Consider the following 14,219-nt stretch of genomic DNA (forward strand, 5'->3'; position numbering starts at 1 on the left):
TGGTTTGGAAAGAGAAAGGACGAAAGGCTGGAAGGTGAAGAACCTTCGATTCCTGGGGGCCACACGCCCACCCAGGATCTGGAGAGGCAGCTATGCTGTGCTCAGCTACTAAAGGTAAAAGCGACCAGTGGGATTTAGAGATGAATCCAACTTCTGGAGAGCTGGTTCACGGGATGCATAAGGAAACGCAGGCTAATAAGAAAAAGGCAAACTCTTCAAGACCTTAGTCATTGTTTCCTGTAATCCCTAAAGTTAAAAAGAAGGCTGGGTCAGGCTGTGGCTGAGCTCCAGCCGCTAGCTTCCAAGCTTCCGCCCCAAGAGAAAATGTACGCAGGGACAACAGAAACTACCTCTAAGCCCTCTGATCGCCAAAAATGTAGCCAGCGTTGGGGAAGGACGAAACCAAGAAGCTGACGTGTCAAAGAGTTGTTTTCATTTCGTAGATCGGCAGCCTCAGCTCCCTGAGGAAGCTTCGCTGTGCTGGATTGGGGACAGTAACAGATTGGGGGCGGTGTCTTCGGTCTGAATGAAGGCTGCTGGGTGGGAGAGCGTGTTTGGTTTGGTGCAGGACCCACGGCTCGCTGTGGAACAGTCGCAGACGGGTGTACGTGATCCAGACACTCCCGAGGGAACGGCCAGCCTGGCGGACTGGATAAAAGCCACCAGAAGGCTTTCTCATCCTTAGAAAGTCTGTCCTTCACCCCGATGAATGCCAAGTGCAACACCCTCGGATGGGGCAGCTGATAGGCTTCCTGGCACGTGGCACTGGCTTTATGACATTAACCCGCCAAATATGCCCATCACTCAGGTCACGGTAAATGCCGGGGTTGAGGGGGCCCCTTTCACTTGGGCGCCCCACGTAACCGCATTGTTGCAAAACCAAAAAAAAAAAAAAAAAAAAGTTCTGGAAACCTCTTGGAATTTGCAGTCTCTGCTTCTCCTCCTGGGGTCTTACAGATGCTAATAGAAACACTAGGTTAATTAACAAGCCAATGGGGAGAGGCCGGGACCGTCCAGCGAGGCTTCCCAACGTGGTGGAAAGTTTCAAACAGTTACTAAAGAATATAAGGTGAATAAAGGGAATATTGATAGGAACAAAACAAAAAGGAAACCGGAAGGGGAGAGTCCCTGGGACTCGTCCCAGCAGGTGGAAATCTTCAGACGGTTCTTAAGAAATGGGTGGCCTGGGTTTTTTGGGTTTGGTTTTGTTTTTAGTATAAATAAATAGATTTGGTAAATAAATTTAGTATAAATAAAGCAAAGGTTTTAATACAGTACCATACTGCCCAAGGTTGGTTGGGCCAAAGGGACACCCTACTGGTCCCCCAACATTAAAGGACGCAAACAAGCCCTCTCTATCTACCCGAATTTGGAGAAATTGTAAAAGCTAGAAGGTAGAGCTTACAATGAGACCTGAGCTAAGAAACTGCATGAGATAGTATACATAAATTTAAAATGTATCAATGGGAGAATAGATAAACAAATTGTGGTATACTCATAGAATAATACTCAGCAATAAAAAGAAATGAACCATTGATATATGCAGTAATATGCATGAATCTCAAAAATATATTGAACAAAAGCCAGACACAGGAGAGTGTGCATTATATGATTCTATGGCTACAGGCAAAATTAATACCTAGCTAGAAGAAGCAGATCCGTGTGGCGTTGGGCTTGGCTGGAGGGAGGGCGCTGGCTGCAAATGGATACAAGGGAACTTTTCATGGTGATGAAAGTGATCAATACATTGATTACAGTGTGGTGACATGGGTACATACATTTGTCAAAACTCAGCAAAATGTACACTTAAAATAGGAACATGTTTGCCTGTAAGTTATACTTCAATAAAGTTGATTTTATTTTTTCTTCTTTCTTTCTTTCTTTCCTTCTTTGTTAAACATTCTTTTTTTTTTTAATGTTTATTTCTTTTTGAGAGAGACAGAGTGCTAGCAGGGGAGAGATAGAGAGAGGGAGACACAGAATCGGAAGCAGGCTCCAGACTCCCAGCTGTCAGCACAGAGCCCGACACGGGGCTCGAACCCACAAACCCTGAGATCATGACCTGAGCCGAAGTCGGATGTTTAATCACTGAGCCACCCACCCAGGCGCCCCAATAAAGTTGATTTTAAAGGCAAAAGAAACCTATACATACATAAAACAAAATACATTTTTAAGAGAAAATACAAATTAAATATACACATTAAAATTTCGTTTATTTATTTTGAGAGAGAGAGAGAGGATTCCAAACAGGCTCAGCACAGAGCAGGACGTGGGGCTCAAACTCATGAACCGTGAGATTATGACCTGAGCTGAAACCAAGAGTCAGATGCTTAACCAAATGAGCCACTCAGGTGCCCCTAAATATACACATTAAACTGAAAAGAATCATTGACCATAGCGAGGGGCAAATAATGGGAGTGGGGAATGCAAATTAAAAGGAATAGATACATTTAAAACAATAGTAACATGAATACTTGGTCCAGTCCCTCTGAATAAGTTACAACAAGGATTCAACACCTTGAACTCAAGATAATGAAAACAGCAGCCAGTTCCACTACTGTCACTGTCACCACCACCTTTATCAACTCCACCACCATCACCTGCATCGTCATCATCACCATCATCTCTGTCACTACCATCCCTTCCATCACTATCACTATCACCAGCAGCACCATGTCCTATCGAATGACAACTATGCGCCAGACATTGTGCTAGACATTTACACATATTATCATTAATCCTTAAAACAAGCCCAACAGGGAGATAGTGTAATTTTCATTTTGACATTTGGACATGGGAAAATTGCTAATCAGAGGGATTATCTGGTCACCCTAGAACACAGGTAGTAAAGAAAAGATTCAGGCTCCCACCTGGCTGGCCATAAAGCCTAGGCTTGTTTAAACACTGCTCCCCACCCCCGCCTCCCCCACCCCCCACCATCAGTTCCCGGCCCCAGCCTGGAAGATTTGAAGATAGTGATGTCTCAGTTGGATCATGAACCTGCCCTCCATCCCCTTGAATCTTCCAGATGTGGCCATCGGCATTGCCAGCCCCCAGTGCTAGAACAGCGAGGCTGGTTCTGGAAAGGTCAAGTGGGAGCTCTACCTGTCCTGAGCACCTACCTGCAGGGTCTCTTGCTTTTGACCCCAAATCTGCTCCTTTAATTGCTGTGCCACCTGGGGCTGAGGCATCAGTAACAGGGCCTAGGTTTGGGTCATTCTATGCACCCAGAGTTCAGGTTGATCGAGAGGTTCTGTCAGATCAACCTGCATGAGTCGCCGAACGCATGTAGCTCTTGAACATCGAAGTCCTCCCCCCTGCTCCTGACCTTGTCTCTGATGTTTCCGTTTCTGCACAAGGCCCGAGTCCCCTGACTCCAAGCTCAATGTCCTCCATTGTACCCTACAGCTCCTTCCCTATGATGGGGAACACGATTTCAGGGACACAGGCCATCACTGAGCAGTAGGAAGGGCACAGGCTTTGAAGCCAGAGGTGAGATTAAGTTCCTGCTGGCTAGCCTTGGGCAAGTTTCTTAACCTCTCTGAGTGTTAAGAGGAAAATGAGATCAGATACCAGTAGAAAAAAAATGAAAGCTGTGAGCAAACAGATACTATTTGGGGGACCTATTTTTTCTCAAGTTTATTTATTTGGAGAGAGAGGGAGAGAATGCAAGCTGGGGAGGGGCAGAGAGAGGGTGGGAGAGGGAGAATCCCAAGCAGGCTCCACGCTGTCTACACGGAGCCCAGCGCAGGGCTTGAACCCACGAACCCTGAGATCATGACCTGAGCAGAGATGAAGAGTTGAAGGCCGTACCGACTGAGCCACCCAGGTGCGCCCTGGGGAACCTATTTAGAAGAGGGAAGCAAAATGGTGTTGCCATTATGGGAATTTAAACATACCCAGCTACCTGGGGGTGTGTTTGAGAACGAACGTGCTGGCGGAAGGGTTTGAGTCTGCATTAGGGAAGCTCAGAGAGGCTAGACGTGGCTTGGGGTCAGCACTGCTCAGGGAAGTAAACTCCCTGTCATCCAGAACACGTGTGCTCGTCCTGCGAGGTAGATGGAAGTGCTTAATTCCAGCACAGAACCTAAAACTACCTCACCCTCCTGCCTGGACTGAGCCACACTCACCAAGCCAAATTCGGCCCTGTTTGGCTTTCCTTCTGGCTTTGCCTAGAAGTAGGGCTGCCGGACTTAACAAATAAAATATGACTATTTATACAAAAAAGCTAGTCATTGTTGATCTGAGATGCAAACTGAACTAGGCATCCTGTATTTTCGCTGCAAACTCGATCTACAGGGGAGGCTTGCTGACAACTGAGTGCCCAGCACACATTGGCGGACCCCCATCTGCGCTCTTGACTCACATGGCAGTCGCCGATTTATCGTTTGCCTCCAGGCTGCGAGCTTCTTCAGAGCGAGGACTGTGCCTAATCCACCACCAAATCCTGGTGGTGCCTGGTACAAACCGAACTAATGAGGCACCTGGCTGGCTCAGTAAGTAGAGTGTGTGACTCTTCATCTCAGGGTCGTGAGTTCAAGACCCACGTCGGGTGCGGAGCCTACTTTAAAAAGTAATAATAAATAAGGGTGCCTGGGTGGCTTAGTCGGTTAAGCATCCGACTTTCGCTTAGGTCATGATCTCGCGGTTCATGGGTTCGAGCCCCGCGTCGGGCTCCGTGCTGACTGCCAGCTCAGAGCCTGGAGCCTGTTTCAGTCTGTGACTCCCTCTCTCTCTGACCCTCCCCTGCTCACGCTGTCTCTTTCTCTCTCTCTCTCCTAGAAATAAATAAAACATTAAAAAAAATTTTTTAAAAAGTAATAATAAATAAATAAATAAGTAACATTAAAAAAAACGGGGGCACCTGGGTGGCTCAGTCAGTTAGGCATCCAACTTTGGCTCAGGCCATGATCTCACGGTTCATGAGTTTGAGCCCCACAGCAGGCTCTGTGCTGACAGCTCAGAGCCTGGAGCCTGCTTCCGATCTCGTGTCTCCCTCTCTCTCTGACTCTCCCCTGCGCACGCTGTCTCTCTCTCCCTCAGAAATTAATAAAACATTTTTTAAAAAAGAAACATTAAAAAAATTTTTTAAACCCACACGTAATATGATGTCTGCGCTTTACTTTTGAAATTCATGTATCTGAACGTTGTGATATCACGTCCCTGTTAAAGCTTCAATTCCAGGGGCAGTCATTTGCCCCTCATCAAAGACCCTCTCCAGCCAGTCAGCTGGCTTTGCCTCAGAAAGGCCACATACAGATGCAAGATCAGGAAGGCTTCCGCAGGGCTTGAGGGGCTGCTAATTAGCAAAATGAAAGTCAGAAATGGGCTTTCATTGATGAAATTGGTGGCTTGTTCATTAGTACGGCAAATGCCAGAAATAGGCTCTTGTTTGTGAAAATCGACATATTCAGCGTAGGGATTTACTTAAATGCGTTCGGGGTGCTCTCTACTTAGGACGGAAGTAGTGATCAGACGCTAGCAAGGCCCGCGGCCTGCACCTTCGAGGTGGCACCCGAGCCTTGGTCCGACCCTTCAGTTTCTGAGAACTTCTCGCCCCCCAAAACATTGAATGGACCTTGTATCCAAGTGCTCGGCTGAGAGCTGGGACTTCAAGTCTAGAGATCAGGTCGCAGAGGATTTTTTGTGTGCCTGGTTGTTAATGAATGCTTGTTTAATAAGCGTCTCTGCACGGGACAGAATTCGGTCGGAGAGTGCCTTTGTGTGAACTGGTAGTGAGGATGTGTGGGAAGGGGCTAGCTCACCCTCCCTCACCTCGAATTTCCTGGGAGACAGTGTCAGTTATAAAGATACTGTGTCTCAGCTCCACCTGTCTTTGCGATGCCGCGGCTGCGGCTCTGTAACCCACACTTCTGCTCATCCAGCTGCCCCCTGGAGGGCTCGGCCCACAGGAGGTGTTGGAGGGAGCCCCACGGCTAGAGGACGAAGTAGGGACTCATTTCTTCCCTTGGCATCTGCTGGCTTCCTGTTGGCTTCCTGTTGGCTTCCGGATCCTGTGAACGGCATCCTGCATGGTTCTTCACAGCATTTCCTTCCTGCGGCAGCAACTGAATCTAATTTACCGTGTTGCTAATTCCCACAGAAGCAGCCAGAGATCTGAGTCCTCAGAGATCTGAGTCCCATCTCAGTGAGGCCCTTACTCAGGGCTCAGACACCAGCAGCAGCCAGCAGGTGGGCTGTCTTGGGGCATCTGATATTCAGCCCCATGTGACTCCCCACTCCGAGCTTCTAGATTTTAATAATTCCATTTTTTCCCTTTTGTCCCCCTCAACCGTGGCCACCATGATGCCTTAGCATTCCCTTCTTGGTTTTTTTGGTACTTCGGCGATTATAACTAGCTAAATATTCTCTATATTAAAGTCTATTAAGGGGCACTTGGGTGGTTCAGTCATTTAAGCGTCAGACTTCTGCTCAGGGCATCATCTCACTGTGAGTTCAAGCCCCACATTGGGCTCTGCGCGGACAGTGCGGAGCCTGCCTGGTATTCTCTCTCTCTCTCCCCCTCTCTCTCTGCACCCCCCCCAAATAAATACATTAAAAAATTGTTAAAATAACCGGTGTGGTTTTTGTCTCCGGCCTGAAGACGATATGCTACTTCCAGAAAGAACTTCAGGGTTATGCATGACCAACCTGGCTTCGGTCAGCACTCGATAAACATTCATGAAAAAAATAAATGAATAAATGGCTGGATTTCCCACTGTAAATTAATAATGACTTTCCAGGGTTTTTAGACCAATCTCATGTGATTTTAATTACTGTGAATCAGTCCCCAGAGAGCTCTCTTGCTTCAGAAGGAGAGTAACAGTCAGATCTAAAAAAAAAAAAAAAAAGGATACAAGAGATTTAAAAAGACCTCAACTGCTCAAACAGGTGCCTCAGCGGGCATGAATACGCCCACTACAATCCTCATCCAGTTACTTTCAGAGTCAAATCAACTCTGTGCTGGAGATTTCTCCCCTAACCTTAAAGACCCCTTCCCTCTGGCCCAGATAATCAGCTTCTCCCTCTCTCTCTTTTTTTAATGTTTATTTATTTTTGAGAGACGGAGACAGATTGTGAGGGGGCAAGGAACAGAGAGACGAAAACACAGAATCCAAAGCAGGTTCCACGCTCTGAGCTGTCAGCACAGAGACTGACACGGGGCTCGAACTCATTAGCCCTGAGATCATGACCTGAGCTGAAGGTGGACTGTTACCCAAAGCAGCCACCCAGGTGCTCTGATCAGCTTCTCTTTGATCTCACTCTCTTCCAAGTTCAGAACTCTCTGAGCTCTCCCCGGGGAAGCTGAGAAGCACCTTTCTTCCACAAGCCCACGCTCACCCCATCCATACACAAAACGTTAATCACCGCTACAGATACTTGACACGCGCAGAAGGCATCCTTCATTCAGGGGACCGGTTGGTGGCTAATGGAGGGGCTACCAAACTGGCTCCAGGTTTGAAGTGATCATTGCAGAACCAGCTAAGGCCCTAGTCCCTGCCCTGACCTCTGTCTTATTCCCAGAGAATTGTTTGAACCTTGGCCCCAGCATGTGCGATGTCTGCTCCTATTGGACAGAATGATCTATCTTCCATCCCTGTGGCAACAAGGAACCAATCAGGGAATGTCCAGGACCTGGTGTGACTGCAGGGGTGCCACATTGCACAGTGTCTTGTCCCCATGGAACTCACAGCAAGAGCAAAGATGATTATGAGAATGGAGAAAGGCAGGGAAGAGGACCACCTGCCATGCTCTGCAAGGGCCCAGGCAGTCAGGGAAAGGTCCTGTTTGTTACTACGTAACATGGTTGTTGCTGTTGGGGGTGCTCTTGGCGGGGCCCAGACACCTCTGTAATGTTTCTGAGCCTCCTCAGGCCTCACTGAATGTTATTGCCAATAAGTAGTACCTGACTGGGTTTTTTTTTTTTATAACGTTTCTTTATTTATTTTTGATACAGAGAGGGAGTGCAAATAGGCAGGAGAGGGGCAGAAAGAGAGAAAAAATCCTAAGCAAGCTCTGCCCTGTCAGCCCTGAGTCCAATGTCCAGCTCGAATTCTTGAGCCAAGATATCATGACCTGAGCCAAAATCAAGTGTCAGACACCAAAGAACGAGCCACCCAGGTACCTCGATGCTGTCAGATTTCTATAGGGCCTGGCTCGGGCTCCTGGAGCATCTGTCTGGAGGAGACCTGGAAGTGGCTGGAAATGGACAGCAAGGAGATCATAGGGAGCGGGGCCTGGCTGCAGGTGCTACACTCACATCAAGCACTTTACAGTCCCGTGGGGAAGACTAATCATCAGAAAGCCGCCTGACAAGTGGAGCTCACAGGGGCTGCTGGGAACACAAAGAAGGCCCGAACCCTGGAGGCCTCCCCAAGGAGGCAGCCTTAGGAAGAGGCTGAGTCTTCACAGGCACCCAAGGGCTGGCCTGGGAGAAGGGGCCGGGAAAGAGCCGCTGAGGCTGTGACAGGTGGGCTGCTTCAGGGGTTTTCAGGTCATCCTGGGTGGCTGAGCACGGCCAGCAGGTGAAAGGTGAAGACCAGGGAGGAGGCAGGGAGACAAAGTGGTGCTACTTGTCGGGATGAGCACTGGGGGCTTTATGTAATCATAAGAATCTAGTCCCAAAGACAAGAGCACATCGTATATACTGTATACTAGCCAACGTGACAATGAATTGTGTAAAAAAAATTAAAAAATCATACAATGAGAAAAGTGGTGCTTCATCACGCAGAGCCTGAATGAGCCCCCACTTCCTTCAAAACCCCTCCCACCTGCACTTGCTACTATTTCATTGCTCCCATGGTAAGCACCCCTGGGTTGTCAAAGATATACACTGTAGACAAATCACTGTGGCTTGCAGAGCACAAAACGGATTGGAGGGGAACGGACTGAAGGCAGGGTCAGGGAGCGCTGGAGAGAAATTACAGAGGCTGAACGCACAGGGAAGTGGCCGTGGGGAGAGAGATGGCAGCAGGATCAAGAGATGAAGGGTGTACAATCCTGGTGGCTAACAAGATGAAGAGTCTCAGATTTGCTTTTTCTTAATGTGTAGGATTTTTGAGAGAGAGGCAGTGCGGGAGCAGGGGAGGGGCAGAGAGAGAGGGACACGCAGAATCCGAAGCAGGCTCCAGGCTCTGGGCTGTCAGCTCAGAGCCCGACCTAGGGCTCAACCCCACAACCCGGGAGATCATGACCTCAGCCAACGTTGGCCGCTTAACGGACTGAGCCACCCAGGCGCCCCGAGGAGCCCAGGGCAGGCATCTACACCAGTCATTCTCACTCAGACTGTTAATCACGCCTCTCAACGTTCTATCACACAGGAAGGACTGGTTATCTGGAGCTAGGATACGGCAAGGCGGTCGTTGACATTTCTCCTCCAGCAAGATCTCAGCCATAAACTCTTGAGTGGGGAATGGAGATGCAGGTACCGGGCCAGCGTTAGTAGCCTGAGAGCGTTCATGCCCAACGTCCAAGGGCCCAAAGGCTTGACTGAAATCAAACTTCAGTGAGAGGATTCACAACCTATTTTCCAAGGTGCTCAATATGTGAGAGGGTTACGAGCAGGTGAAAGGCAGTCTTTCCACAACTGTCCTGGATCATTAAAAGATATTTAATTTTATGGGGTATAAATGACATATGAGTTTCATGGGTCCAGCATGACTCCACACTTGTGCATATTAAGAAATGATCCGCACTAAGTCTCATCAGCAGCCATCACCACACACCAATCCCACTTTTTTCCCCACATGGGAACTTGTAAGGCTACTCTGTTACCAACTGTCCAATGTGCGACAGAGTCCACACGGGCTCAAACTCGCAAACTGTGACATCATGACCTGAGCCAACGTCATGGACTTAACAGATGGACGCCCTTTTTGGGGTTTTGTTTTTGTTTGTTTGTTTGTTTTTAATGTTTGGATATCTTTTTGAATTAGTGCTTTTCCCTTCTTCAGATAAACACCCCAAAGTGGAATTGCCCATCACATAGTACCTAAATCCCCTCCGAGCAAACACGGAACACAAAGCCTCTGGAGCCCTAGGCTTAGGCTCCCCCCCTCCCCCACAACCACGGTAGGTCGGTCACATTCGTTTCTCGACAACGTCCAGGCCAGCTCATACGTAAAGGCTAGAGGAATAATTCTACCTCTTGAGGGAAGGACCACTGCAGGGATACTGTGCAAAGGGGTGTGAACACTGGGAGACAGGATACTCTGGGAATCATCTTTGAGATTCTACCACAGCTACCAGGATGGGAGGCTGACAGGATGCCGGGCACGCGCCCACGCAATGCACACGGCCCCACTGTGCTCCTCATGACGCACCGCTACGTCACAGAGGTCATGACCTTGGTGTCAAGAATCCTGGGTTTCAGGCAGGTTCTGAGACATGGGTAAGTTGGTCGAGGACGTTGTGACCTTGGCGCCACGTAACCCGGGTGTCACGCGAGTCCTGACGCACCGGTACTTCCGTCGAAGCCATTGTGACCCAGGCGCCACGCATGCCTGCTGTGTACGTGGCCGTTTTGCTGGCACCGCGGCCCCATGGCCTCGAGCGAGTCCCTCAACCCGTGCGTCGCAGGCAGCGAAGCCGCCACTGAGTCCACCCCGCCGCTGCGTCTGGCGGTGGTGTGCTGCAACAACCAAAACCGGAGCATGGAGGTGCACCGCGTCCTCAGCAAACGCGGATTCAGTGTGCGGTCCTTCGGAACGGGAACCATCGTGAAGCTGCCCGGCCCTGTGCCCGACAAGCCCAACGTTTACGATTTCCGCACCACCTACGAACAGATGTACCACGATCTGCTCAGGAAGGACAGGCACCTGTATACGCAGAACGGCGTTTTACACATGTTGGAACGAAACAAGAGGATCAAGCCCCGGCCAGAGAGGTTCCAGAGCTGCCGAGACGAGTTCGACCTGATCATCACCTGCCAAGAGAGAGTGTACGACCAGGTGGTGGAAGACATGCATTCCAGAGAGCAGGTGACCTGCCAGCCGGTGCACGTGATCAACGTGGACATCGAGGACAACCCGGAAGAGGCCACTGTGGGCGCGTTCCTCATCTGCAAGCTGTGCCAGTGCCTTCAGCGCACCGCGGATATGGAGAACGACATAGACGGCGTGCTGCTGGAGTTCGAGGCCAAGAGCGGCAAAACCTTCCTGCACACCGTGTGCTTCTACTGAGCCGCCGGCCGCGCCCCTGGGGCCCGCGATCCGAGCTTCTGTTCGGCACTCCCGGTTCCTTCCCCTGTTTGGTTCCGCCCTTAGGTCCGCTGTCCCACGACACTAGTAATCCCCGATAAAATGTAGGTGATGAGATGAGAAGATAGCGTGGACGACGCCAAGTTCAAGACAATCCATTTGTTTCTACTCCGCTTTGATTTACAGCGAGCACTGACTCTCAAGTTCTTTCTCTTGACCCAAGAAAGCAAACCACGGTTTGAAGTCCTTTTCACCTATAGCCTTGTGGCTTTCTTGCTCTTTCCCCTCTGTCCCCCAAACTTGCTGGAATGTATGAACCACCGAAATAAAGGAATGAGGTTTAACCAATGAGTGATGTACCTGTGATTGTTTCATAGACAGGTGCTGCAGGGGGGCTGGGGGGGAGCATCTGCCGCCCCTGGCATTGTGGGGGGGGTGGAGATCAGTGTGCTTGGGCTGCGCAAAGAACATGCACAGACTGGGGGCTTCAGCGCAGGACTTTATTTTCTCACAGTTGGGGGGGGGGGGGGGGAGGCCAAAATCAAATGCCGGCAGGGGTGGTTTATCGTGAGGCCTCCGACCTTTGCTTGCAGATGGCCACCCTCTCCCTGTGTCCCCACGTGGCCTGTCCTCTTGTGGCCCTTTCACAAGAGGCCTTTTTATAAGAAGAAATACATGTTTCACCTCCAGCCCCGTTTCTGGCACCGAGCTCCAAACATGGTTGGAGTCTCCTCAGTCCTCAGAGCCATAAAGGTGGCCTTTTCTATGTCAAAGAGGTGACTTTGAGGCTCCTCTTAAGGACGGGGGCTGCTTGCCAGGGCAACCAATGTTGTGATTGGAAGCTTGGGACTTTCAGTTCCCCGTCACCCCCACGCTCTGGGAATGGAGAGGGAGGGGCTTGAGAGTGAATCAGGTTTTCTTAAGTTTCTTTCTGTTGAACTTTGCGGGTGGGGAAGGGGCCGAGAGAGAGAGAGAGAGAGGGAGACAGACAATCCCAAGCAGGCTCCTCACTGTCAGCACAGATCCCGACGCGGGGCTCCGTCTCACAAACTGTGAGACCACGAGGTGTGCCTGAATCAAGAATCAGAGGCGTTCAAGGGACTGAGACTCCCATGTGCCCCACGTGCCACTGTTAGGACCCCAAACTCCACCGGGACAGAAGCGCCTTTGTTTGGGGTCTCACCTTATGTCTCTCTTCTACTAGCTGTTGATTTCTCTACTTTAACTGACAATCTAGTAAATACAACGTCTGTCCGTGGTCTGTGAGCGGCTCTAAGAACTTAATGGAACCCAAGGGTGGGGGGTGGGAACCTCCATCTCTGGCCAGTTGCCCAGGGGCGCAGGTAACACCCTGGGCCTTGTGAGAGGCATCTGAGGTGGGGAGGGCAGTTCTGTGGGACTGGGCCCTGAACCGGTGAGATCTGATGCCGTCCCCAGGGAGTGTCCTCGTGGAGTTGTATTGTGGGACACGCGGCCGGTGTCTGAGGGCGGCCCTTCCACTGTGATGGTGACCAGAACCCTGCCGTCTGTGCTCAGCCCTCCTTTGTGTCTTGTCGTCTTTTATGAACCCCAGTCAGATAGGGTTAAGTGTCCATTCTTGCCTCATTTAAATTGAATTACCTCCTTAAAGGCCCATCTCCGAATACAGGCACATTGGGGTTAGGGTTTCCACCTATGAGCTTTGGGAGGGCACCAATCACATGACAACAGGAGGCAATGTATTAAGTTTGATCAATTTCTTACTCTACTTACCGTGGCTTCTAAGCTAGTGAGTGGTAAGGAGACTGAGAGTTTCATCTGGAATTCTACCCAGTACCAATCAGTGCCTTGCTTTGATTATAGATGCTCATTTCAGAATTTGAAAGGAATCAGGAAGTAAACTCATTGATTTTGATACATTTTGTAATGAGGCCTCTCTCTTTGGTTTGTTTTATTGTTGTTGTTGAAGAATAGTATAATTTATTTAATTATTTTTCCTTATAGTTTATTGTTAATTTGGTTCCATAAAACACCCAGTGCTCATCCCCACAGGTGCCCTCCTCCATGCCCATCTCCCCCCTTCCCCTCTTCTCCACCCCCATCAGCCCTCAGTTTGCTCTCAATACTCAGGAGTCTCTCATGGTTTGCCTTCCTCCCTCTCCCCAACTATTTTTTCCCCTTCTCCTCCCCCATGGTCATCTGTTAAGTTTCTCCTGTTCCACATATGAGTGAAAACATATGGTAGCTGTCCTTCTCTGCCTGACTTATTTCGCTCAGCATAACACCTTTGAGTTCTATCCACATTGCTACAAATGGCGATTTCATTCTCTCTTTCCATATAGTATTGTATTATATAGGTACACCACATCTTCTTGATCCATTTGTCAGTTGGTGGACATTTAGGTTCTTTCCATGATTTGGCTATTGTTGAGAGTGCTGCTTTGATCACTGGGGTACATGTGCCCCTATGCATCAGCACTCCTGGATCCCTTGGGTAAATTCCTAGCAGTGCTATTACTGGGTCATAGGGGAGTTCTATTGTTGATTTGTTGAGGAATCTCCACACTATTTTCCAGAGTGGCTGCACCAGTTTACATTCCATCAACAGTATAGGAGGGTGACGGAGAGGAGGACTACTCTCTTAAAAATAGTAGTAGCCTAGTTGGGATGTCACATGCTGGAAAGGGTACCCTTGGGACCATAACCAAACGCTGAATCATCTGATCACCACTGCCTTCCGCGGACTCCTCGGCGAGCTCAGGTCCCAGGGCAACCAAGTGTCATGAACTCTAAGGACAGACAGGTGCTTCCTAGGTGAGAGAAGAGCGAGCCCTTGTTTGCCTGGGGCAGATGCCACTAGACACTGGCCCTAGTGGAAACGGTGGACAACATGCAAGATAAGATGGGTATGTTCATCAGAGGGAAGAATATTATAAGGATGAATCCAGGGGAAATGCTACAAATGGAAAACAGTGGGGCGCCCAGGAGGCTGAGTCGTTTAAGTGTCCAAGTCTTTTTTTTTTTATGTTTATTATTTTTGAG

At 49.4% G+C, this 14,219-nt stretch overlaps 1 protein-coding gene across 1 annotated transcript; it reads left to right on the top strand.

Moving 5' to 3' along the window:
• The first annotated feature begins 10,541 nt into the window (after nucleotides 1-10,541).
• On the top strand, nucleotides 10,542-11,530 carry LOC120248034 (RNA polymerase II subunit A C-terminal domain phosphatase SSU72-like). The gene has a single exon (XM_039256205.1). The coding sequence runs from the start codon at nucleotides 10,542-10,544 to the stop codon at nucleotides 11,178-11,180; it is 639 nt and encodes a 212-aa protein (XP_039112136.1). The 3' UTR covers nucleotides 11,181-11,530.
• Nucleotides 11,531-14,219: the final 2,689 nt, after the last annotated feature.

Source organism: Hyaena hyaena, unplaced genomic scaffold (assembly GCF_003009895.1).
Source record: "Hyaena hyaena isolate Hyena2069 unplaced genomic scaffold, ASM300989v1 scaffold_12, whole genome shotgun sequence".
Lineage (NCBI taxonomy): Eukaryota > Metazoa > Chordata > Mammalia > Carnivora > Hyaenidae > Hyaena > Hyaena hyaena.

Bases quoted from the DNA above. Each gene is read 5' to 3' on its own strand.
- LOC120248034 (XM_039256205.1), top strand. From the start codon at position 10,542: ATGGCCTCGAGCGAGTCCCTCAACCCGTGCGTCGCAGGCAGCGAAGCC.